This window comes from Rhinolophus ferrumequinum, chromosome 6 (assembly GCF_004115265.2).
Source record: "Rhinolophus ferrumequinum isolate MPI-CBG mRhiFer1 chromosome 6, mRhiFer1_v1.p, whole genome shotgun sequence".
In the NCBI taxonomy this organism is placed as follows: Eukaryota; Metazoa; Chordata; class Mammalia; order Chiroptera; family Rhinolophidae; genus Rhinolophus; species Rhinolophus ferrumequinum.
Genome location: NC_046289.1, coordinates 83,387,194 through 83,413,548, shown reverse-complemented (window position 1 = coordinate 83,413,548; position 26,355 = coordinate 83,387,194). Strand labels below are relative to the sequence as shown.

The following is a 26,355-nucleotide window of genomic DNA, read 5'->3' as shown; positions in this document are numbered from 1 at the left end:
ACTGTTGTAAATGCATTAATTTTAAGTGCTTAGTGTGATGAATTTTGACTAATATATATACACACCTATGTTAGCATCACCCAGAACTTTCCATCACCCCCAAAAAGTACTCTTGTGCCCCTTTCTTTGGGGCCCCTTTCTTACTATTCTGATTTTTATCACCATAGATTGGTTTTGCCTGTTCTTGAACATTAAATCATACCATATGTATGAGTAAGGAAAGAACAGTCATAAAGTGTTGCAGACTTGAATATTTTCAGCTAAAATCAAGGCCCAGTGAGGTGGCTAGTAAGGGGGCAAAACGGAGGCATCTATTGAAACTTAATCACTTTATTAACTAAGTCACACCTGAAATGAAAAAAATCTGTATACTTTAGAAAGCCCTCATACCAAGTGATGGAATTAACAAAATGTTCACAAAATGTTGAACCAATTTGGAAAAGGCATTACAGAATGAAGAAGATCATAGTCTAAAGAGAAGGAATTGTCCCCTTGCCTCCAACCGAAATCATTGGGTGATAGTAAGAGTTGCTATGAGGCTTTGATATCTTGGCCAGTTTATCAGAGAGGACCAACGTGATTCAGTGTGGGTAGGAGCTAACAAGAAGAGGATGAGATGTATCAGAGATGGAGAAGGGAGTTAGAAACAACCCAGGGCTCAGGGCCAGATGGATTGGTTCTGCTATTGGTGGACCTGGAAGGTGAGGTCTGCAGTAGCAAAATGAATAGCAGAAGCACTGTCACCCAAGTAAGCGAACTAGATGGCCCAATAAGAGAAATGTAGGCTACTTCACACTGAGTTCCCCCACTCTGGCTAAGCCTCCGAAAAACAAACGTTAGGGGGAAAAAATGCAACTGGTTATGAAAAGATATAACTCATTTAATTAAAAAATTGATTTGTTGACATACAAACCAACTGGACCAAACAAGGACAAATAGGACAGAAGCAATGGTCTAAACAAGGGTCAGTGTAAGAGCTCTGATGCCAACCAGGAAGGCACCCAAAACACAAACTGAGCAGGGGGGTACGAGTCTTTATTTCTTTCTCTGCAGGCAAAGCCACTTGGTTGGCACTTCGTAGGAATATCTTTCCACCAGGTCTTCATCATATGGTATGTGCCACGAGTCTCCAGTTGTTTGCACCACTGTGTCATAGCTGAGAATATGCTGTTGAATTAAAAAGGGAACCGAACATTGAGAACAACACTAAAGGGATATCTGGCCATTTCCCTTTCTTTTCTGAAAACTTCTCAGTTTGCTTCAGAGACGTATTCTCTGTCTTACTTAACAATGGATTTTCAAAGAACAGCTAGCTCTGTAAAGATGAACCCTAGTCTTAGGAGTTCCTTTTCCGGGAGGGCTCATGTTTAAGGTTGAGGACCCTCTATAGGTGTACACACACACACACACACACACACACACACGTACACACGCATGTGTGCACACATGATACAATATTCCTTTTGTTGCCTTTATCAGTTTTGTATGTGACAGAGAAAAATTCAAATTTACAAAAATAGAGAATGAATTCCCATGTACCCATCACCTAGCTTCAACTATTATCAACTCAGGGTTAATTTTATTTCATCCATACGCCACCCACTTCCTTTCCCCTACCTGAACCCTCCCCCACCCAAAGACAGATTATTATATCATTTTGTCTGTAATTCAGTATATATCTCTAAAAGATAAGGACTTATTTTGTAAATATAAGATTAACGCCATTATTAGACTTAACAATTAATAATCCTTTATCATCAAATTTATTTACATTTCCAATTATTATATGCGTGTACACATATTTTACAGTTTATTTGTTTGAGTAGGAATTGAAAGAAGGTAATTATTACATTGTGCTTGTTGAATTATCTCTTAATTCTCTTTTAATCTAGAGCTTTCCTTTCCATCTCTATTATTCTTACACTCTTGTTGTTTAGGAAATTGTCTCAGTTGTCCTATATTATTTCCTAGTCTTGATTTTGCTGACTGCAGCTCTGTGGTATCATTTGACACTATATTTCCTATAAATTTGTTATTTGTATATTTTTTGACCATTGGACCATACCACTGGCTAGTGTCTTTTCCTGTAGTAACTTGCCTTTGGATTTTCCCCCTTTGCTTTCACAATGAGATATCCTTGTATTTTCACTTACAGGTATCTAAACTAAAATCAAAGGAGAACTCAACTGAGACCATGCCATAGAAGTGGATTAAACAGGAAAATGGAGTTACTTAGCAGAAGTAGAAGTGTGATGAATCATAAGAGATGAGGAGTTTTGAGCTATTACAAATAAATAGAAAAAGAAAAAGCATGTATGAAGAGTTTGTAATTAATAACATAATTGAAGTCACAACTGATGACATCCCAGGTGATTTCAATATACTAATTAATGTGGGATTGGCTTATTAAAACTTTTTCTCTGGCAGTCTTTCTGTTTCTAGGAACTGGCTAATTCCAAATACCAAACTAAAACAGAAAAATAAAGCACTTAGACCCTTCACCTATTTGCAACATTCTTTGATTATGCCACATTCTTACTATATACTTGACTCTGCTGACATTATGTAGAGAACAGATAACATACCTGAAAGGTTAGTTTTGATCCTGGAAGCTTATTGATAATGGCCAGCTGATGTCCCTGCTGCCACTTAAAGAATAGGCGTTGGGTCTTGGCATCAGCTAGACAGGCCTTGTGGTCCCGCATCAGATCTTTCGTGATAAACTTGCAGTGATTCCCTGAGTGCAGTGTGGCATACAGAAGGAACGGATCATCCTCTGAGCTGAGCCAGGCATAAGAAAGGACACAATCAAGCACACCCCCAAGGAGGCAGAGGACAGCACCCTTCCCCATGCTTTTTACTGCTTACTCTACTTTCCTTACAGGGGCTCTGCATTCTGAACTGACATGACTGCAGTGATACCTATGAACCACTGGCGGGTTCATAGCTGGCGGGAAACTCTATCTAGAACACAGACGGAAAGCTAAGGGGAAGGGAATGCTAATGCTTGGGATTCCTCATAGCTCAACTGGGCTCTCCCACTAGAAAGAAGGATTCTAACAGTAATTCTCTCTTCACGCTCAAAAGTTGGTTCTCTGTGTTCCCGGATCATTTTTCCTATTTGCCTTATCCACAACAGAACACACCTTTCTACCCATTCCTCACTCAAATTCAAGAAACATTCATAACACTGATAGGGCAGGATGACACTTCCTTGCAAGCCACCAAAAATAAAAGGCTGCCCTCAAAGCCGAAACTGGTCTCTCAGAGCAGCTTCTAGGTGGTCACCCAGATCGGCACCCAAAGGCATCTCCTGCTTTCAGATGAGCCAGTGACTCAGTCTCCAAAGGACCGTCAACACCAGCTCTTAACTGCTTTAGTACATGTGCTGTCAAAACAGCAGTGGCTACCTTGGCTCAGAAGATCTGAACTACAACATGTGATATGCCTTATGGATCCAAATGATCCAAAGTAGAACCATTTAATGTTTACCTTACACTGAAGTATTTTAAGTGAAATGATAAAATGACCTGAATCTGCCTTAAATATCTCCAGGAAAAAGAGAGAGGAAAATGAAAAAAAAGAAAACATGGAGGGGTTATATGGAACAAGATTAGCAAATGATAGTAATTTTTGGAGCCGGGTGACAATTACATGGAGATTCACCAGACTACATATGAAAAGGATTCTTTGGCACATTAGTGGAAAATAGAGTTAATACTAAAAATTTAATATTCAAATCCAAAGCCACAGAAAGCCAATGAATCAATCTTTACAATTGGGTTTGGAACTTCAGTGGATACAATAAATACAGGCCCCAAATCAAGCATGAGACCAATTTCCAACAGGCTTCTTGGTCATAACACTGCATTTATCTAATTCTTCCACCAAAGAAAAAAATGACGATGACAGCAATTAACATATATGCTTTCCACTTACTTGGTGCTGTGCCAAGAGTTTTACATTTACTCTTCACAACATCCTCATGAGGTTTACATATGAAAAAAAGAAGACAGAGAAGGGAAGCACCTTCCCAGACAGAAAGTGGCAGGGCCGTGACCTTAATTCCCAACCCGCACTCAGTCTAATGTCTGCCAGTGTTGCCTAATGTGATTGCATGAAGAACGTTATTGTCTTGTACTCTTAGAGAGGGGGAAGCACCCCCTCCCATGAGTAAGTAAAAGAATTTAGCTAAAGAAAAAGGGATCCCAAAAAGGTGTGGGATCTCAATGAGGGATTAGTTTCCTGCTTCATGCATCGAGAGCCATTTTACCTTTTTCAGAATAAATTATTTGGGAAATACTGACCAATCTTCACGTTATCACATTCAACCTAATGAAACCTAGACTTGGGACTGAGGGACACTCATTATCCGGGCAAAGTCGGAAATAAACGTTTGCAAGCCGACAGTATGAAAAACAAAACACACGCTCAAGTTCATCTGTGCCATCGAGGATCTGTGCCCCTCCCGATCAGCTGCTTTCTGCCTACTTTATGGACTCTGCATTTTATCGCCAACCATGGTTTCTATGTTTCTTTGGCTTCCAGGGATGCTGTAGCTCACAGCAGCACCCAGACCCCTCGCTTGCCTCCCAGAGCGCCCCCACCAGGTCCTCTGGAATGTGGTCCCTCCCTTCTCTCTGACCTCAGAACCTACTACTTTCCCTCTTGCTGCTACAGCCTGTCTACACTCCTTGCTTTCTTCAAACATTCCAAGCTCATTCCTGCCTCAGGGCTTTTGAACACTGGATGTTCCCTTTACCTAGTATGTTCTTCCCTCCCCCTTTCTCAAATGAGGCACTTCTTCCCTTCAGACTTGCCCTCGCCCAAAGGCCTTTTCTCTAGTACCCTCTGGCCTACCTACCCCTACCTAATCCCTTTCTATCTACTTACTCTGCTTTATTGTCTTCATAGCATTGATCAATGCCTGGAATTATGTGACCTGCTTACTTGTTTACCTGTTAACTGTAAGTCACAAGAGGTCAGGGGCTAGGTCTTGTTCACTGCTGTTTTTCCAAGAACACAGAAGGTGATCATATTTGTAAAATATTTGTTACATGATCTATTTAGGACCTTATGGCATGCATTCTGTGTACTAACCTCACTTTTGACTTTATCTTCCTCCCATTCCTTCTTTATCCTGATTTCTTAATCTCATCTGTTTAAATTGATTCTGCTGTAGAAACTATTTTTGTAAGCTGCCTCAAAATTGTTTTTTTGGAATGAGGCTGAGTATACATATGTGCACTTTTAAAATGGTGTAAATAGGTTAACTAACAAGCAGATGACGGGAGCCTAGTGTCATTCACTTAGTACCTTCCGTACTTACATATTGTCAGCAAAGAAACAGCTGGCTTGCTTTTGCACCTCTTCCATCTCATCCTTTCTCCACCGGGCACGCGACGTCAGCATGTGCTTCCGGCCCAGGACCAGCACTCGCAGATTCTGCTTGGCTAGTTGAGAGACCACGTGCAAGAGCTAAAAAACACAAAGCCAGCCCCAAAGAGGGTCAAGGGAAGAAGAATCTCAAGTCAGTGGAGTGATTCTTCCAGCTTGTAATCCCAGTGGTGAAACACTCTTCTCTGGTAAGGGGTGAGAAAACATTCCTTAAAATAATTTCCATCTTTGCAAGCCTGAGGAAATGCTTCCTTTTTACAAATTACTGTCCAACACCTGCCCAATGGTCAGACTCCATTGGATCCAGGGGAGTTTTCTAATAAGCAGACTAGATGAGTTGTTTTTAAACTGTGTTCCCTCGAGCCCGTTGGAATAGAGATAGGGAGGCCAAGGGAGGATGGGGTTTGTTTCCTATACGCTCCCAAGCCTGTTTTATCCAAAACAGCTCAGCTTTTGCAAATTTATATGTTAGTATTCTGCATAAGTTTTCATCTGAATAAAGGGTTCTACTTCTTATTTTAAAAGATGATAAGTGCCTGGACTAGATAGTGACTTTTCAGCCAACTTTTCCATGTCATGATTCTGCTGAGGCTGTCACCTTTCATTGGAATACCTTTTCCTTCCAAAGGTCTGTCAATTTCCATCCATCATCTAGCCTATTTTCTAGTCAAATGACTTTACCTCCATTCGCTTCTTTTCCCACATGTCTTGTGTGCACATGAACTCTCAAAAGTCTAGACTGGGATTTTTAGTAAATCTAGTACTTTGGTTAACTTGCCTATAGTCAGTCTTTCAAAAGGAAAAGACCATAGACTAATTTCATGTACAACCTGTTAAACTAAGAAATAAAAGCTACTGAAAAATTATAATTTATGTCATATAATAGTGTATCACAAATATATAAGTTCTTTAATTTATAAGAATTGCTGGGCCTACAAAAATTCTAAGTTGAAAGTCACTGAAGAAATCCTTGATTTTCTTGGATCTTGGTTGGAAAAAGCACTGATTTTACTCTAGCTTCTCCTTACTCATAATTTCTTCCTATGCAGATTTTCAGGCTATTATTTAAATTAATCAATAAGATTTCATTCATGTACTTGGTCAGTTGTGTCAAACACTGCTTTAGCACGTTATGTCTAATACACATGTAGACTCTCTGACAACACTGAATTAGCAAGGGCTGAATTTTTAAATTACTGTTTAATGCTTTGAATTTATATTGGTTTTTTTGGTCCACCCTGTTCTTATTATTTTAGGAAACAGTAGTTGGTTTTATTATGCCCGATTATTAATTCTAGAATTAAGAGACAGAACAGACACAACTTGCCCATGGAATGTGAGCTCATACTCAAGCAGAGAAGTATACCAAGGCCAGTGTGAGGACTCTAAACTCCAAATTTTATAACCAGTAAAATATAATTCTTTCCTTTAAAGCTAGGAATAATGGCTTCTGTGTTCATTCAACAGTTATGTCCCAGGCCTCTCTCTGTATAAGGCACATGGTAGGTATCACAGCCTACACAGTTTTAAAAGATATGGTCCCGGCCTTCAGTGAGGGTGGACCTAATGATTTTCTTACCAATCAAGCCTAGGGAAATATATATGCTGGCTCTACATATATTGGATGGTTAATAAACATTTTCTGATTTGCTTAAGAAGACACACACATCCATTTTTATGCATTAGAAAAGTAGCTCAGTTTTGAAAACTTGAAAATTACAGACTAGAAGGAAGATAAAAGAAGAAAGCACTCGTACCTCACTACCCAAAGACTGTTAACATTGTATTTACTAGTCTTTGTATTCTATTCATTTTTATATAAACTTATAAGCTATTATTTTAAAAGTTAGGCTAGAAATCAAAAGCAAACATCTACACTAAGAAAGTTTAGTTCATGGATTCAAATACCTCAATACCCTGGGCGAGTATCTCCTTCAGAGTGCACTTACAACATTCCTTTCTTAAAGCTATCCTGAGATTGCAGATTACTTTCAATGACCCTTTATATAAAATAGCAACTAGATTCATTAAGAGGAATGACAATTGCTTTTTAAAATTTCCATATGCATTCCCACAAAGTTATTGTAAAGACACACAAAAAATTCAAATAATACCAATTTTGGATACTGACTGCTTAAGTTTCCATGCAACTGGGAAGATATGGCTTAAAAAACACATATACAACTGGGTCTTCACATCTATACCCAGTTTTAGATAAATGGCCTTGAGTTTCCTAATATTAAGTTAGAGACAGAGGCCTGAGAAAGAGCAGAAAAGGCTTAGCGTGAACTACTCTGGGGCACCATCTTGTGGTGAGAGGTATCCACTAGCCGCAGCTCCGAAAATGATGCAAACAAAGGCGAATAAATGAAACGCACAGGAAAGAAAGATGAAAGTATAGATTAAAGGCACTGGCCAAAAACTCTGTGACAGTCTAGCTATGGGCCCACTTCCTCTGGAGTAAATTCCAAGGCTGGATCCAGTGGGCTGCGTCAGAGTCAGAGGTATACTCAGAATAGTAAGGAAAAAGAAAATGAATTCTATGTTAGATCAAAAAATAAAACTGGGATCACAGGATGTGGAGTACAGCACAGGGAATAGAGTCAATGGAATTGTAACAACTATATACGATGTCACAGGGGTAGTAGATTGGGGGGCGGAGGTTATCACTTTGTGAGGGGTGTAAATGTCTAACTATTACATTGTTTTGTACACCTGAAACTAATAAAATAAATAAATAAATAAAAATAAATAAATAAAACTGGAAGAAATTTCCACTCTGGGAAGACGTAGATGTACTTTTCCCTATTTCTCCTACTAAGTACAACTAAAAATCTTAGACATTATAGATAAAATAAACATAAGACTTTGAAAGGTAGAGAGGAAACAGCAGATTGGCTAGGGACCTTGGGATATGAGGAATAACATGTTGGTAAGTACCTTGGATTTTCTTTGTGTCTCATGTATCCTAGACTTGAAGCTGAAGAAGCAAGCAACCTGGAAACGCCAATGCAAGCAGACAAAACAACAACAACAACAGCAACAACAACAAAACCCAACAAAGGCCTGTTTCCTCTACCCAAAGAATCAGGAAAGAGGCAGTCTAGCAAGACTTAAAACAGACTGTGATGGATATATATATACGAGTATTACCTAAAGCAACAATTGAAAATGCTATACAAAGAGATACACTCAAAAACACTATGATTAAAAACCAAAATACTATATAGACATAAAAATGGAATTCTAAAAAAAGTTCAAATAGCCCACAGGAAGGCAGGAAATATAGAACAGAGAAACCAAAAACAGAGATGACAGAACACAAACAATAAAGTGGCAGGCATAAGCCCTAACACGTCAATAACATGAAATATAAAGGGTTTTAATACATTAATTAAAAGATAAGAGTTTGGCAGAGTGGATTAAAAAACATGACCTATTTGTATACTGTCTTAAAAAACTCACTCAAAATATAACAATATAGGCTGGTGGAAAGTAAAAGGATGCAAAAAATTATATCATGCAAACACTCATCAAAGGAAAACTACATTAATATTAAATGAAGCGACTTTAGAGCAAAGAAACAGAGGAATAATACATGATAAAAGGGTCACTCTACCCAGAAGATATAGCAAACCTAAATGTGTGTGCACCAAACAACAGAGCTGCAAAAGAGGTGATGAGACTTCAGCACTATTCTATCAATAATTGAGAGACGAACTAGACAGAAAATCAGCAAGTATACAGAAGTACTCAACACCACCATCCATGTTCATAAATTAGAAGACTCTCAAGACAGTATATAGTATTAGGTATCAATTCTCCCCAAATTGACATTAAGGTTTAATGCATTCCTGTTAAAAACCTAGCAAGATTATTTTTGTTGATATGGATAAGATTATTTGCAACATATGTGGAAAAACAAACTAATAAGAATAGATAAAACAATTCTGAGAAAAAATAAAGTGGGAAAAATCAGTCTACCTCATTTTAAGCCTTATCATACGATTACAGTAATCTAAAGTATGTGATACCGGTGAAGGGATAGACATAGATCAACAGCATAGAAAAGATGACCCAGAAGTAGACCCACACAAAAATGCCAAGGAAAAGATACCCTTTTCAACAAGTGGTACTGGAACAATTTGACATCCATAAGTAAAAAATGAACCTCTACCTAAATCTCACACCTTATAGAAAAAAGAAAATCAAATCAAAATGGATCAAGGACTTAAATGTAAAACGTGAACTATAAAGTTTTAGGAAAAAAATCTAGGAGAAAAATTTTCATGAAGTAGAACCAAGCAGAGTTCTTGTACTTGACACCTAAAACATAATCCATACAAGGAAAATTGATAAACCGGATTTCATCAAAATTAAAAATGTTTGCTCTGTGAAAGGCCCTGTTAAAAGGATGAAAAGACAAGTTACAAAGTGGGGGGAAATATCTACAAACCACATATTCAACAAAGAACTAATATCTAGAACATATAACTCTCAAAACTCAACAGTTAAAAAAGCAAACAATCCAAATAGAACATGAACAAAGAACTTTCATTGAAGAAGATATCCAGATAACAAGCACATGAAAAGATGTCTAACATTATTAGCCATCAGGGAAATGCAAATTATGACCTAAAGAGGTATCACTACAAACATATCAGAATGGTTAAAATAAAAAAAATAGTGATAACACCAAATGCTGGTGAGGATGTAGAAAAACTGAATCACTCATACATTACTGGTGGGAATTTAAAATGATACAGCCACTCTGGAAAAGTTTGGTGTTTCTTATAAAACTACATAAACATGCAACTACCACACAACAGAGTTACTGCACTTCTGGGCATTTATCCCAGAGAAATGAAAATTTATGTTCACATAAAAACCTGTACACAAATATTTACCTACTTAGGTTTATTTGTAACAGCCAAAAAACTGTAAACAATCCAGATGTCTTTCAACAGGCCAACTGTTAAACTGTGTACATCCACACCATGGAATATAATAAGCAATAAAAAGGAACAAACTATTGATATCCTAACAATCTGGACTGATCTCCACAGAACGATATTGATTGAAAAAAGCCAAACACCAAAGGTTACATACTGTATGATTCCATTTATATAACATTCCTGAAATGAGAAAATTATAAAGATTGAGGACTAGTGGTGGCCAGGGACTAAGGTGGGGGTGGGGTGAGGAGCAAAGTAGGTGTGGCTAAAAGAGGGCAACATGAACGATTCCTGTGGTGATAAAAATGCTCTCTTTATCAATATCAATATCCTGGTTGTGATATTAAAATATTAGTTTGGCAATATGTTACTATTAGGGGAAATTGGGTGAAAGATACATGGGATCACTCTGCATTATTTTTTACATCTGCATAGTACTATTTCCTACATCTACAAGTATCTCAATATAAAAAGTAAATAGAAAGCCAAAACCCCCCACAAAACCTAAAAAACCTCAAATAAAAATGGCCTTCACAGCATAAAGGGGTCTGTGACAAATACCCAGTGTGTAGAGGATGGTCAATATCCCACCAAAAGACAATCTTCCCTTTGAGACTATAAACAGGGATTAAGTTTACCTATCTGTTCAATTTATTGGGGTGACATCGGTTAGTAAAAGTATATAGATTTCAGATGTACAATTCTGTAATACATCATCTATATATTGCATTGTGTGTTCACCACCCAGAGTCAGTTCTCCTTCAATCACCATATATTTGACCCCCTTTACCCTCTGCTAAACCTCTCCCCCCTTACCCTCTGGTAACCACTATTGTGGTTGTCTGTGTCTGTGAGTTTTTGTTTGTTTGTCTTGTTTCTTTGCTACTTTCAGCTTTAATGAGAGAGATGTGGACGAGTTTCCTGGAATTCAGGGCAGTCCTGACCAGAGAAGCCAAGATCCACTTAGGGCTGTTCTCAACCTGGAGAACCAGAGATGGTGGGGACAGTTTTGGACTTGCCCTAGGGGCCTGGAATCTGGGTCACACAGTAGAGCAAATAAACAGTACTGCTCATTCTAGAGAATACCGAAAATTCCAAATTAGTTCCAGAAGTGCAGGTACCCAGTACCTCAAGGTTAACCTGGGATCAGATCTCAACCACTCCCCCAGCTCCTACCTGCCTCATCCCCCACGTTGCTCCTTAGATACCTAAAGGATAATTCTCCAAAAATTAGAAGAGTAAGGACAAATTTCAGCTTAATGTTTGGTTCAAACATTCTCTGGTTTGGCTTCCATTCTAATTCGGTTTATCTCCTGTAGGAACAGATTAAAAAGTTTTTCTTTTTTTTACTTGCAAGAGACACAAAACTACTGAAAGGTACTTCCTGAGTTTAGGGTAAAAATAGGCTTGGCAGGGCTGCATGTGTTAGATATAACTGCGTAGGGATGCTCAGGAAGCAGAAAAGCTGCCTGGAAGGTGGGAGAGGTCAATGAGAGCAAGAGCTTTTCTGAGTAATCCTAAACAGCAAGTGTAACTTCCTTTCCCTATTCTTAACTTTTTACCCCCACCTCTGCAGTCTCTGGCACTTCCTGGCTTGTGTGGACTATAGATCTTCAAAAACTCTAAAGCCTTAGGACCCGATGCCTACAGACCTCAGAAATTCTATGCTAGTTCTTCAGCAAGATAGCTATCATCAATATACCTCAAATATACGAATACTCATTATAGGGTACCTTCAGGAAATAAAATTATGGAAACAACCCAAATGTCCAACAACAAATGAATATATAAACAAAATGTTGTATATGCATACAATGCAATATTATTCAGCCTTAAAAAGGAATAGTTTTGATACATGCTACCACATGGATGAAACTTGAAGACATTATGTTAAGTGAAATAAGCTAGACACACAAGGACAAATACTGTATGATTCCATTTATATGAGGTATCCAGGATAGTCAAATTCATAGAGACAGAAAATAGAATGGTGGTTGCCAGGGCCCAGGGGCGGGGGAAGTGGGGAGTTATTGTTTAACAGGTACAGAGTGTCATTTGGGAAGATGAAAAAGTTCTGGAGGTGGATGGTTGCGATGGTTGCATGACAATGTGAGTCTACTTCATGCTGTTGAACTGTACATTTAAAAATGGTGAAAGTGACAAATTTTGTTATGTATATTTTAACACAATGAAAGTATTATATTTATTCGTAAAGATATATGTGCTCCAATGTTCATTGCAGCTTTATTTACAGTGGCCAACACATGGAAACAACTAAAGCGCTCTTGGATAGATGATTGGATAAAGAAGTTGTGGTATATATATACACAATGGAATACTATTCTGCCGTAAGAAAAGATGAAATAGTGCCATTTGTGACAACATGGATGGATCTTGAGATTATTATGCTAAGTGAAATAAGTCAGACAGAAAAAGTCGAGAACCATATGATTTCACTGATATGTGGTATATCAAACTGAAAACAACAAAAGAACAAGACAAACAAATGAAGAAACAAAGACTCATAGACATAGACAACAGTTTAGTGATTATCAGAGGGTAAGGGGGGCTGGGGGTGGGAGATGAGGATAAGGGGGATCAAATATATGGTGATGGAGAGAGAACTGACTCTGGGTGGTGAACACACAATGTGATGTATAGATGATGTAATACAGAATTGTACACCTGAAATCTATGTAACTTAACTAACAATTGTCACCCCAATAAACTTTAATTAAAAAAAGTTTTACTGTAGAAATTGTAAAATATAAACAAAAGTAGGCAGAAGAGCATGATGTACCCATCACTCAGCTTCAGTATCAGCTCATGGCAATCCAATTTTACCTATGTCCCCTCCCAATTCTGCCTGTCAGACTATTTTGAAACAAATCCCAGACATCATATGACTTAATCTGTGAGTATGTCAGAATGTATTGCTAAATATAAGGACTCTTTAAAATATAAGCATAATACCATTATCACATGTTGAAAAATTAACAATAATTCCTTAATATCAAATATACAATCAGTGTTTATATTTCTCTGCGTCATAATTTTAAAAAAATCAGGATCTAAACAAGCTCCATACATTGCAATTTCTTGATTGCAGTTCAATACATGTGGCTGCTTGTCTTATGGAGTTTCACACATTTAGATGTTGCTAACAGCAACTCTCTGGGTCAGGTAACATATTCTCCAGTCCTCTGTTTCCTATAAATTGGTAGCTGGATCTAGAGATTGGATCAGATTTAAGGTTTTTTGGGTGTGTGTGTGTGTGTGTGTGTGTGTGTGTGTGCGCGCGTGCACGTGTACATGTGTGCATTTAACATTGTGGCCCTGAGAAAGCAAAAAGATCAGTTCATTCATGAAAAATTAACAAGAGCCTTCTCTGTGAGTCATTAGGTGGGGAAACTGGGAATACACACGTAAAGACACATCTACTCCTAACCTCCAGGAGTTAGCAGTCCAACGATTGTAACATAATCTCGTGTTAGGAGGGAGCACTTAAACCAGACTGGGGGTGGGGAGGGCGCTCAGGGAAGTCTCCACAGGGGAAGAGACAGCTGAGCTGAGTTTTCAGATGAATCATCCAGACAAGGAATGGGAGTTTCCAAGGACAAGGAGCAGCATGGTGAAGGTGGGGGCTCTTTATTACTACGCGGAATGAAAGGAACTACAAGCTGTCAAATATGGCTCAATCAGCGGTGTGGGAGGATGACATGGGCAGTGCCAGAAATAAGGCTGGAAAATGAATATAGGGGTCAGATCCCAGCCATCCGTGTAAGCTGTGATAAGGAATCTTTTACCACCTGGAAGCAATGGTGGAAAAACAAAGGATTTAAAACAGGTGTGTGACACGACTACCAATTTAGAGAGATCAAAATTGTGCAGTGCAAAAAGGCTGGACTAGAACAGGGAGACCAGGTAGGGGGCTTCTGCAGTAATTCAAGTAAGAGAGCATGAGAACTGAGACATTGGCAGTAAAGATGGAGAGAAGAGAGCCATCTAAGAGTAAAGCAGAACTGACCAGACTTAGTCATTGATGGGATGTGGGAAACAAGGTAGGGGATAAACCAAAGGAATAGTTGGACAGATGGACAGATGATGGTAACAAGACAGGGTCTATGGGCGGGGGGGCTCGTGATGTCTCCAGGTGGGAGATGTCCAGTGGGCAGCTGGTTATGTGATTCTACCATTTAGGAGAGGGCTTTGGGCTGGAGACAAAGATTTGGAGTTATCAGGGAACACATAACGGCAAGAGCCATCAGCGAGTAAATAAGGTACAACAGGATAGGATACAGACTTACAAGAGAAGAAAGCTGAAAATGAAAACTGAGGAATACTATTAAAGGATGGAGTGATTTTTTTAAAAGCCATTAATGGAATCTGAGGAATGGCCAGAGAGAGAAGAAAAACCAGGAGACAGTGGTCTCTTGGAAAGACTCTAAGAAGCATTTCAAGAAGGAAGCAGAGGCTAAGTATATCAGACACACCAAACTGTCCACCTGCAACCTGGAGGAGTCATTTTGATGGTGCCAAGGGTGGCAGGACGAGATTTCAATTGGTTCCCTAGACTTTATATGTATACGGTTATAGTGTGCTTTGTCCAGAGAGACTCTGTCTTATAAGCATAGCTCTATTTTGCTTACCCCAAATAACAGTCAATTATGCTTTCCATTTCAGATACTGACTGGTGTGGTCTCTTCAAAACCTCCAGCCTACCAGAAGCTTCACTGTGAAGGGAGGAGGTTTTCGGTTTTGTTTTTTTTTAAAGATAGAAGAAACTTGAGGATATTTATATTTTGATCAAAGCCAGGACCAAAGTAGAGGCTGATGCTATGGGCATAGAAGGGATAATTGTTGGAACAAGGCCCTGAGAAAGCAGGCAGAGAGAGAATCTTAAAGAACAGGTGGCGAGAACACCTCTTGCACTAAGATGGTTTTGAGTACAGGCAAGGTGGTTTGATTGTGTGGCTGGTGCACGTGGGTGTGTGGTGTAGAGGCTGACACGTAAGGTCATTCCTCCTGATATCTTCTATTTGCTGTGTGCAACAGGAGCTGAGTCATTGGCAGAAGGAAGGTGTCTGGGGGGTGGAGAAGAAGGCTTCAGGGCAGATGAAATATATCTGATATGAGGCTGGGAGTGGGAGCCGACTGCAGACGCAGACAGTGCAAAAGCCCAGATGTCATGCGGGATGTCATGTGGGGTCTCTGGTCCCACTCCCCACATAAGAATGCAGGACATGGTGAGGCCAAAAAGGAACACCCACGGAGCCATAGATAGGGGAGTCATTACACTATAGTCTCGCTGGCTGCTGGGCAGGAGGCACAGGAGGCAGGAACCACACGATCCGCAACCTGCTGTCTGCTTCTCTGCCAACCAACGAACCCCACTTACTAGCTGCAATCCGCGCTTGCCAGCCACCATCTTCTTGCTAGCCCCCCATTTGCTGCTAGCGTAGCCACAGCAGTTATATTAGTGGCCAGTGGGTCACTGGTTACAGCTGACGGCCAACTAGCAAGCTGACGGCCATCTACTACCCAAGTGAGCACCCTTCCACGTGAGGCCGAGAGCCTGGAAACTACACTCCTGGCTCTGTCCCCACACCAGGTGAGGGTGGAGGGCAGGAGTGCTGGAGTCGCAGCAGTCAGCACAGTGGGAGGTTTACAGCACTCAGCGTCCTGGCTGCAGCTAGATGGCCAGTGTGCATATGATCGCCCCTTTCTGAACATTCAGTCAAAAGGCAGTTTCAGGTGGAACCATTGGAACCATCACATACCATTTCTCTATGAAAAGATCTTTGAGAAAGGATCTCAGAACCACCTGGCTTTCAGGTCACGCGCTCTCTGGCAGTCTCCTCTTTTTAATGACTTCAGGAAACTAGGGGCCTGTCGTGCAAGGCGGCCTGCGGGGTCTCTAGTCCCGCTCCCCACATAAGAATGCAGGACATGGTGAGGCCAAAAAGGAACACCCATGGGGCCATAGATAGAAGAGTCATACCACTTATAGTCTCACTGGAGGCTGGATCCACACGACCTGCAACCTGCTGTCTGCTTCTCTGCCTGTCACCCAACCAACTGACCAACCAACGCAGCCGTGGCAGTTATGTCAGGGGCTAATTGGCTAACTGGTTACAGCTGACGGCCATCTACTATCCGAGCCAGCACCTCTCCACGTGAGGCCGAGAGCCTGGAAGCTGCTCTCTGGGACTCTGTCCCCACAGGGCCTGTTTGGTAAGATGGCCTCAGGATGCTGCATGTTAGTGCTGCAGTAGGTTTCCTTCTTCAACCTATCTCTCCTTCTTCTGCCCAAGCCCTATCCTTTAATGAATCAGTGGGGGGACGGAGAGGAGAAGCTGTACTTATCTTACCTAGTTGGGAGCAGGCCCCCAATGCTATTGAGCTACTTAGAGCCAGTGCTCTATGGATAACACCATTCATTTCCTGGCAGCTTCTGATGCTATACAGTAATACGATGTGTGAAATTAGTGAGTGTAAACAGCTCTTCGGGAACTACAGCCAGTTCAGATTGCTGCCCTCCCTCAGCCGTGGAGAGTTTGCTTTAAAGGATATGACGCAGGAGAGCTTGATTAAAGGAGAAACTGGTCTCTCTGAAAATGGGCAGTAGCTGTTACAGGCGCACACTGTGACTGGGTGGGGTGTTTGAGGAGCGAGGCATCACACTCCTGATGGGCCTAAGCTTTTCTTTCTTTTTTTAAAGCATGATTCCATTTTTTTTTAATATCCCTTTTATGGAGCAGAACTTTTTTTCTTTAATTTTATTGGGGAATATTGGGGAACAGCATTCTTCTCCAGGGCCCATCAGCTCCAAGTCGTCGTCCTTCAATCTAGTTGTGGAGGGCGCAGCTCAGCTCCAAGTCCAGTTGCCATTTTCAATCTTAGTTGCAGGGGGCGCAGTCCACCATCCCATGCGGGAATTGAACCGGCAACCTTGTTATTGAGAGCTCGCGCTCTAACCAACTGAGCCATCCGGGCGCCCCAATAGGTCTAAGCTTTTGAAGGCCCCACTTTTCTCAGATTAAAACCATGCAAGTGTTCACACCAAGGAGAACGTAAAGTGGTTTTGTCTTTGACTTGCCTCCTCTTTACACACACACAGAGGTGTAATTTAGACTGAGCTGCGAAAGGAAAGTTGGTCCATTTTAAACAAAATGTTGATGTCAAAGAGAATATTTTTAGTTACTTATAAGTGGAGAGACTTAAAATCCCATCAAAAACAAAAGAGAAATTCTTAAAATCACCAAATAGCTTGTGTACTGTTCCAACAACAAAAAAATCCGATTTCTAATACCAGTCACACAGTTGTTTGGGAGATTGAAACCAAGAAATACATATTGAGTTTTGATGCTATTGCTTCCCTAAAGACAACCTCATGGTAACTTTGGGCTTGAACTGGGATGCATGGTGGGGGGTTTCCTATTTGAGTCTGGCTGAATTTCAGGATATGAACGTGTTAAGTCAAAGGTGGACAAGAGGAAGCAAGAAAAGTAAATAAGGATTCTTTGGATCCTTTCTTTTTCAGGAGCATTAATTAATTTTGAAAATTATTTCCCACACACAAAGAGAAAACGGAACCCCTTCAGGACACAATGAGAGACAAACTCTATGGAGACATCGTGTTCTCGGACTCATAAGACCACAAAAACAATGTTGATAATTGACGCACTGTGCTCTCCACAAAGTTTACAGCAGAAAAAACAAGGTTAGTCATAACTTAAACTAGAACCATGGAGTTTTCTACTTGTTTCTATGTTCCTACTGTCTTCAGGTAAGCTAATAACCAGTTTCGTTCTCTTCTTTGTCTTTGTTCCTCATTTTTCTCTTAAGCTAAGTTTTGCAAAGAGAATCCCTGTCCCAGCAATGGTCGTTAAGTGACTGCTATATTCAACATTTTTCTGTGTACCTCTGAAAATGCGACCAAGGAAGAGAGTGCAGGAAAACCACCAAGGTTGTGGCTTGAGGCTTCTCGTCCTTCTCATCATGGTTTTTTTTAATGATATTGAATCATGTTTTCATTTGTCTGCTACATACTGTGCTGTCTCAGCCTCAGTTCTACCTTTGATAGTATTGCTGCTTGCAGAGAAAAAGTGACAGAGACAGATATCACTTTATTGAAAGGGAAATTAGATATTACATTGCTGGAACTGTTCAAGAGCTATATACTATGTAAGACACAGATTAGCACTTGATGAAAATGAGAGAATTGAAAGAAGATGAGAAAAGGAAGGTTTTAGAGAAGCAGCAGAAGCTGGGGCGAGGAGGGAGAGGGAAGCTTTCATTGGGTGGTACTCAAGGAGAGGAAACTTCATAAGCCTGGTGATGTAGTTCTAGAGAGAGGACGCTGAGACTGAGTTGGAGTCCTGCTCGCATCTCTGGGACCATGGGCTTTGAGCACAAGAAGACTGAAAACTTTAATGACTGACTGACTCTACACAGCTCTTTGAATCTCTTGGAGGAAAGTATATACACAAAATGCTATTTCTTTATTATGATGTCATTATCCCACTGTTTTACATTAAACTCACCATGTCCTATATCCTGCTTTCGTCAGTCTTCGATATTTTAGGGAGATTTCAATGATCTCATGCTATCCTTAGGCAATGAAACAATTCCACGGAGGAAGAGAAATGCCCTTCCTGTTTTGGGAACATCCTGTCAAGTGTGGGATGTGTTCCCTGCGTGCCATGTCTTCTTTGATGCCATTAGCACCCACACCATTATCCAGCCTTCTAGAACACGATTAAATTGTTGGCCTGGATGGATTTCCCCCGCTAGCTAAGACTCGGAGCTGTCAGTGGACAGAAGATTTGGCTCCTGACTCATACTGTGACTTTTCTCCAAACACTTACAGGCATTCTTTGGTCTTTTTAGTTTCTCTGTAGGATATCTGTGTTTCTTTTATCATTGAGAAGCAGGAAAGGATAATATTCTGAAGAATGAAAATGAATTTTAGGAAGATTAAATTAACTTACTTGGATGCATTTTAATTCCCACTTTCAGAAGTTTATTTAAAAAATTCCCCTAGGGTTCTAGATCCAGTCTATGTACTTGTTCACACTGGGAAAATATGGAAACACTTTCAGGCTCATCAGACACCATTTAATGACAAGAAGAAAAAGAATATGATGAGCGGGGCTTTGGAAGCTTGAAAATCTGTGTAGCCTTTTCAGGGCGGCACTGATCCACATATCTCTTGTTTTTGTACAGAGCCACACACAACTGTACACTGTGACTATTGATCTTGTTTTCTGGACTAATCCTGTCAGTTAAAAATATATAAAAAACCTAAGTATATAAACGATACCTGGGACGTTTCCAGTTAATGTCCCAAGACATCTATACTGTAGCAGGGCTTATACAGTAAATGAAACTGAACAGAAACATAAAAGAGACTCTTCCAATTTATATCTATTATTTAATAGCATAATAATAGTAATTAAGAGCACAAGCTTTGGCATTAAGAACACCTGGGTTCAAATTCTGGTCCCACTATGTCAGAGCTGTGACCTTGAGAAAGTTACATTTCCTACTCGGGCCTCTGCTTCTTCATTGGTAAATGAAGATACAAATTGGGTTATTATGAGGATTAATTTACATGCATGCAGATACAAAGCCACGGAAAAATACTCAATAAATATTGACTATTATTAGACAGTACAGCCTGGATTAGTTAATTTAGATCTCCCAAGCCCCACTGTATTTTCACCTCCCTCCTCCAGAAAAAAAGAAAAAGAGAGATTCTTTTGGCATTATTACAGACTTGGGTGATTTCTGTGTTAATCTGTCAACATTTAAGACTAGAACATAAGCTTTCAGGTTATAAAGGCAAAAGGAACACATGCATCGAATCTTTTTTTTTTTTTAATTTATTGGGGTGACAGTGTTAGTGAAATTACATAGATTTCAGGTGTACAATTCTGTATTACATCATCTATAAATCCCAGTGTGTGTTCACCGCCCAGAGTCAGTTCTCCTTCCATCACCATATATTTGAGCATCTAATCTTAATCCCACTTGAAATACCACTAAAACTGTAATACAGTCTTTCTAAAATGACAAACCTACAAAAACTTGGAGAACAAGAGGGGAGACAATAGAAATACAATTTGGAAGCTGAAAAGCAGATGGACAAACATTTACCTTGCAGATCCAACAAAGTCAGATTTGGAGAGGGGTAAGCTACTGTGTTTCCCCAGAAATAAGACTTAGCTGGACCATCAGCTCTAATGTGTCCTTTGGAGCAAAAATTAATATAAGACCCAGTATTATATTATATTAATTATATTATATTATACCTGGTGTGATGTTATGTTATGTTATATTATAAAGACCTGGTCTTATATTATAGTAAAATAAGACTGGGTTTAATATTAATTTTTGCGCCAAAAGATGCATTAGAGCTGATAGTCTGGCTAGGTCTTATTTTCGGGGAAACATGGTAAGAACCAACCCAATTTCTCGAAAGACTCCAGAACTGGAAGCATAGGAGTGAGGCTAAAAGGAGGTGTGTGTCTTAACAAAGGAGAACTGACAGGATTCTGCTGAAGCTGTTGAAAGCTGTCGAAGAAGCATTTGATTCCTAGATTTGTGCCTCCCCCCATCCATATTGTTCTGCTGGGTGGAGGAAGGAAGTACCACATTCGTAGTAAATCAGAGGATCTCTAGCCTGAAATGCCGAGCACATCTGACTGTGTGAGCACCATACTGAGAACAGGGATTATGTGAATGTATGCATGTTGAATGCAGAATGCAGGGGGAGCCAGACCTTTTCCCTTACTTGGCTCTTCCTAGAACACTGGCACTAAGGCGTTTTACTCTGCAGCCAAGAAACTAGAAACTCTCCTTTGCAGAATCTGACCAGCAAAAGAGGAAAAAATCCTAAAGATTCTAATTCTTGGGAATTCCCCAACAAATGGCCCACCCAGATAACCCCACAATGAGGTCACCAGTCACCAGTCAACAAACCCCACCTACAACTCAGAGCTTCCAATCAGCCCTTTAGATCACGTTTAATCAGAAGCAGATAGAAAAGAATTATCAGACAGCTGTGGAGAGCCTATGAAACATTAAGAATCAAAAACAATAAACAAAACAAAAAACTGAAAGAACAAAGACTATAAATGGAGAAGGCAAATCCCCTATAAAGGCCTCTCATTAAAATTCTATGAGATAACATAATGCATTCATGAACAGATTTTTTTAAATGTAAAGAAGAGCTCTCGGGAATTAAGACATGATTGCCAACCCAAAATGAAAGAATCAGCAGACATGTTTGAAAAGAACATTATGGAAGCCTCACAGGAAAGGCGCATTGATAAAAAATAAGAAATTTAGAGGACCAGTCTGGGAAATGTGACACCTGAATAAAACAGAGTGCACAGGGAAAACAGAAGGAGTCATCAACGAAATAACCAGAACATTTCCAAAAACAGAAAGATATGAGTTTCTAGAATGAAACAGTCTAATATATATCCAACTCAATGGATGGCAAATAGACCATACCAACTCATACTATTGTAAAATTTTAGAAAACTAGAGACAGATGATTCCAAAAGCTTCCAAAGAGGAAAAAAGACAGGTAATATAGAAAAGATCAGGAGTCAGAACGTCTTCAGACTTCAAGGGTAACACTGGAAATATGAAGCACTGTCTTCAAAATTTGGAAGAATACTATTTCTAATCTAGAGATCTATTTTCAGCCACTCTATCATATGTAAGAATATAAAGACATTTTCAGACACGGAAACTCAAAAGTTTTACTTCCTATGCACCTTTCCTTAAGTAGCTCCTGGAGAATGTTTTCCACTAAAGAGACTAACCCAAGAAAGAGGAAAACAGGAAGCAGGAGACCCAAGGTAGGGGAGAAGCAACGGGAATTGCAAGAGGATGGTGAAGAGATCCCAGTATGATGGCTGTGTATCAGAAACAGAGGGCGATTAGTCCAGATTGGAGAGTGACTCCATAGATAGCCACACTAGGGACAATCACAATTGTCACTGCCATCACACCATCATTTTAACCTGAGCATCAAACGCCTGCGTGAGCTTGTACTTCGCTTGTCTTAAACATAGGCTGAAGTTTCGGTATGCCCTGCAGTATACGTCTACGGTATGCCCTTCTGCCTGGATCAGTGAAGACTTGCATTTTACTGAAAATGTAAGAAATTTTTGCTTTGACCTACTCCTGAAAGCTGTAGGAAATCCATGATGAGTTCAGAGGCAGTAAACAGAAACCTATCCTGTTCGACCATATTTCTGTTGAATGACGTGTTTCTGGTCCAAACTATAACTCTGCCAAATGCCTTCACTGCAGTAAACCCGGTTTCCTGAGACTCAGACATGACTTTGAACCCTGCCTTCCCAAGAAGGAGCTCTTCTAAGCTTTCAGAGAAGCCAAAGCCAGATCATGAACCAAAGACTCTGTTCACCTTCTTGAGGGAGCTGTCGTCTGTCTAACAGTAACAATACTGCCCTTTCCTAGTGTTGAGCTTGCTACTCGGTTTTTCAAACCTAAACCATGAAAAGCAAAAAATTATTTATACTATAGTCAGGGTGATGTTACCTGGCTGGAGCTGGAGGGAAGTGAGGTTAGAGGTTAGACAGGGCGCATAGGGAGCTTCTTAACCTTACTAGCAGGTATTAGTTTTGCATTTAAAGTCTTCATATATGATGCATTTTACACACACACACACACACACACACACACACACAGGCTTCGTATTACAAACCACGTGAAGTTGCCAATATTCTACCATTTCTGAGGTACAAAAATAGCAAGCATGTTTAAACCTGATAGTTTAAGCTCAATAATATACCTTGTGCCCTTGAGGCAAGTTAAGAGCCTAAGAGTCTCCGTATACAAAATGTAGAGGGAAAAAACAAACACACACACACAAACAAAAAAATAAAAATACCCCAGAGGATTTCTTAAATGTAAAGAACTCTGATAATGGTGTAACTTGCATACTGTATGCTCAATACAATGATTCCTGTCTTCTAAAAGGTTAAAATGTAAGATTCTAATGGGGAAATTCCTTTGCGTTTCCCAGAGAAAAGATCTGGCAGATGTTATATTCACATAACTATATATAACATAACAAGGAGGACTTAGGAACAGTTTTTAGAAATCCCCAAACCCTCACATTTCCCTCACTTCTGCTTTCTTAGCAGAAATGGGGACACCGAAACTGGAAATGACAGGAAGCAATCATGGGGATGTGATCTGAGGGAGAGTTTGAGAGGAGGAATTAGATAAAAAATGAGACAAATGTATTCACTATTCTCTTCTAATCAAGGCAGACATGGGTGGACTGAGTTGGTTCTTGGTAGAAGAGGTGTTTTGAGGCTCTTTTTTCAGACATATAGATTAAAAATTCACAAAAACCACAAAGAAGAATCTTCTACGTTTTTCCCCCGTAGCTATAACATACTGAGCAATTATGATGTGTCAGAAGCATTTTAAACGTTTTTATAAATATCCTCACTTCATCCTTACAGACACCCTATGAATTTGGTACCGTAATTACCACCCTGTTCCTAACGCCCTTTTATATATGAGGTAGTAGGCTCAGTAAGGTTTAAGAAGTAGCTCAAGGTCATAAACCCATAAATAGCAGAGCTAGATTTATAACCTAGGTAATTCTAACCTCAAACCTACGGTCTTAATCAGTAATTCTCTTATACTATACAACTCTCAATCCTAATGCCTTTCTTTTCGAAGTGTTCCCTTCTTAATCCTGCCCCCTGTTCCACAGCTGAATTTGACTATGATTTTTCCAGTAGCATCTAATGCACCATCCTTCCTAAGAGAATTGTGGGAAATCCCTAGGTACTTTTGTTTGAAAGTCTAACACTGTATTTCTCACACTGAGGTATGCACAAGCAGTACTTGGCAGTATGTTGTGGGTACTTAAAGCCACAGAATTAGCAAGGCACATTCTCCTGGAGTGACAATTTTACTTCAGGTTTTATTTTCTAGGGAGAATCTCCTTGTTTTCGTTTTGAAAACAAACACAGAGGTGCTTTGATATCTTTAAACATAAGATCTGCACTATCTTTTAAGATAAAACAATGAAGAATCCAAAGATGTTTTGTATTTGCAGCAGGGTCATACCTTCCATCCTCTGGGGACAGTTCTTTCTCCTCTGCAAACAGCGTGAGGAGCGACCACTGGATTGTAAAGTCAGTCAGGTGAGCACAAGAACAGTCACAATATGGAATGTGGCCCTAATCTGACTGTTCAAAGACACTTTCAAAACTTTCTACTTGGAAATACACATATCAAGGAAAATGCAAATTTTACAATATGTTTAATGACGGCGTTTCTGTACAAAATAATTAAGTATGCATGGATGAAAATAGTCTTGAAAGAGATATACTAAACTGCTATCAATTTCTATTATTTGATATTATTTGACTTTCTCCCCAGTAAACATATATACTACCTTTATAAAGGAAGAAAAACATCTAAAGGTCAAAAAACAACAAGGTGGGGCAAAGTGGTGAAGGTGGGCAAAAGACACAAACTTGCAGTTATAAGATAAAGAAGTCCTGTGGGAATATTGTACAGTATAGTGACTATAGTTAATTAATACTGTATTGTATATTTAAAAGTTGCTAAGAGAGTAGATCTTAAAAGTTTTCATCACAAGAAAAAAATTGTAACAATTTGAGGTGATGGACGTGTTAATTAACCTTAGTGTGGTAATCATTTCACTTATACAGTATTATATGTCAACTATATCTCAATAAAACTGGGGGTGGGGGAAACCAGCAACAACAGCACACACAGTAATCCCCAAAACCAAAGATAAAATAGGATTCCTAGAGATCTTCCGAGTCGGTAACCTGCTGAATGATTGAGTCTTAATTGGAGATCAATCCAAAAAACAGCAGATCCACGCAGAGCAGGTTCTGCCTGAATTTATTCAACTCAACTCAACTCAAACATTTATTTTGTTGTTCACTCTATAACAGGCACTCTTTGCACACATATTTTTTTATATCAATAAGATTCACTTTTCTTCAAAAAGTTCATTCCACAGTAGGCGACAGACATATAAACAAATTATTGTGATACGATACAGCTAATAAAAAATTTACCAAATGAATGTACCTGTTGTAACCCAGGTACTTTCCTAAACAGAGCTGGACATATGGATGAACAAGACACAGTCCTGCCCTCAAGGAGCTTAGAGCCCAGTAGGAAATACAGGGTGTTGGTAGAACCTCTACAAGGGAGGGAGAAGAGAGGGGCCTATGGGAAGTTCTGAAAACTAAAATGGAACTCCCCAGTCCGATGATTCTAGATTAAGGAATCAGCAATGCAAAGGCACAGATGAATGAAACAGCATGGGATGTTCAGGAGAAAATGGGAATTTGAGGCTCAGTGGAGCGTAGGGTGTAAAGTGGGAGGGAGGAGGAGCTGAGAAGGTGGGAGACAGGCCAGAGGTCCACAGGGGTCAGAATCAGGACTATGCACTGCACCCAGGACCTGGGTCTACGTGAAGAGAAGCCTCTGAAGGGCCGTAGTAGCAGCGTAGTGACACTTTCAGATGTTCATTTCAGAAAGAGCATCCTCACTGAGGTTCGGGATGTAGGGAGATCAATGATCAGACTTCCGCCAATAGAGATGAAAAGTCTGAATAAGACAGAGAGGACAAGACACGCTGGAGCCACGCTGCCCAAGAGCAACACAACACAAGCCACCAATGTAACTCGAAGTTTGGCAGCCATAGGGAAAAATAAGAAGAAACACATGATATAAATATTAATAATATATTTTACTTAACCTGCTATATAAAAAATACTTCAACATGAAAATACAAAAATTATTAATGGGATCGTTTCCATCTGTTTTTTTATATTAAGTCTTTGAAATTCCGTGTGTATCTCACACTTGCAGCAGATCTCAATTTCATTAGCCACATATCAAGATCGCAATGGCCCCACTGGCTAGGGGCAGCCGTATTAGACAGTGCAGG

The 26,355-nt window shown here is 39.7% G+C and overlaps 1 protein-coding gene across 1 annotated transcript in view; it reads right to left on the bottom strand.

The window, feature by feature from the left end:
- Positions 1 to 1,017: 1,017 nt before the first annotated feature.
- PRORP (protein only RNase P catalytic subunit) overlaps positions 1,018 to 26,355 on the bottom strand; it is a 111,858-nt gene continuing 86,520 nt past the window's right edge. The window contains exons 6-8 of the mRNA XM_033107141.1: positions 5,330 to 5,478; positions 2,586 to 2,781; positions 1,018 to 1,167 (exon numbers count right to left, since the gene is read on the bottom strand). Of these exons, the coding sequence (XP_032963032.1) occupies positions 1,036 to 1,167; positions 2,586 to 2,781; positions 5,330 to 5,478 (477 nt within the window). The 3' untranslated portion in view covers positions 1,018 to 1,035. The remainder of the gene's footprint in view (positions 1,168 to 2,585; positions 2,782 to 5,329; positions 5,479 to 26,355) is intronic.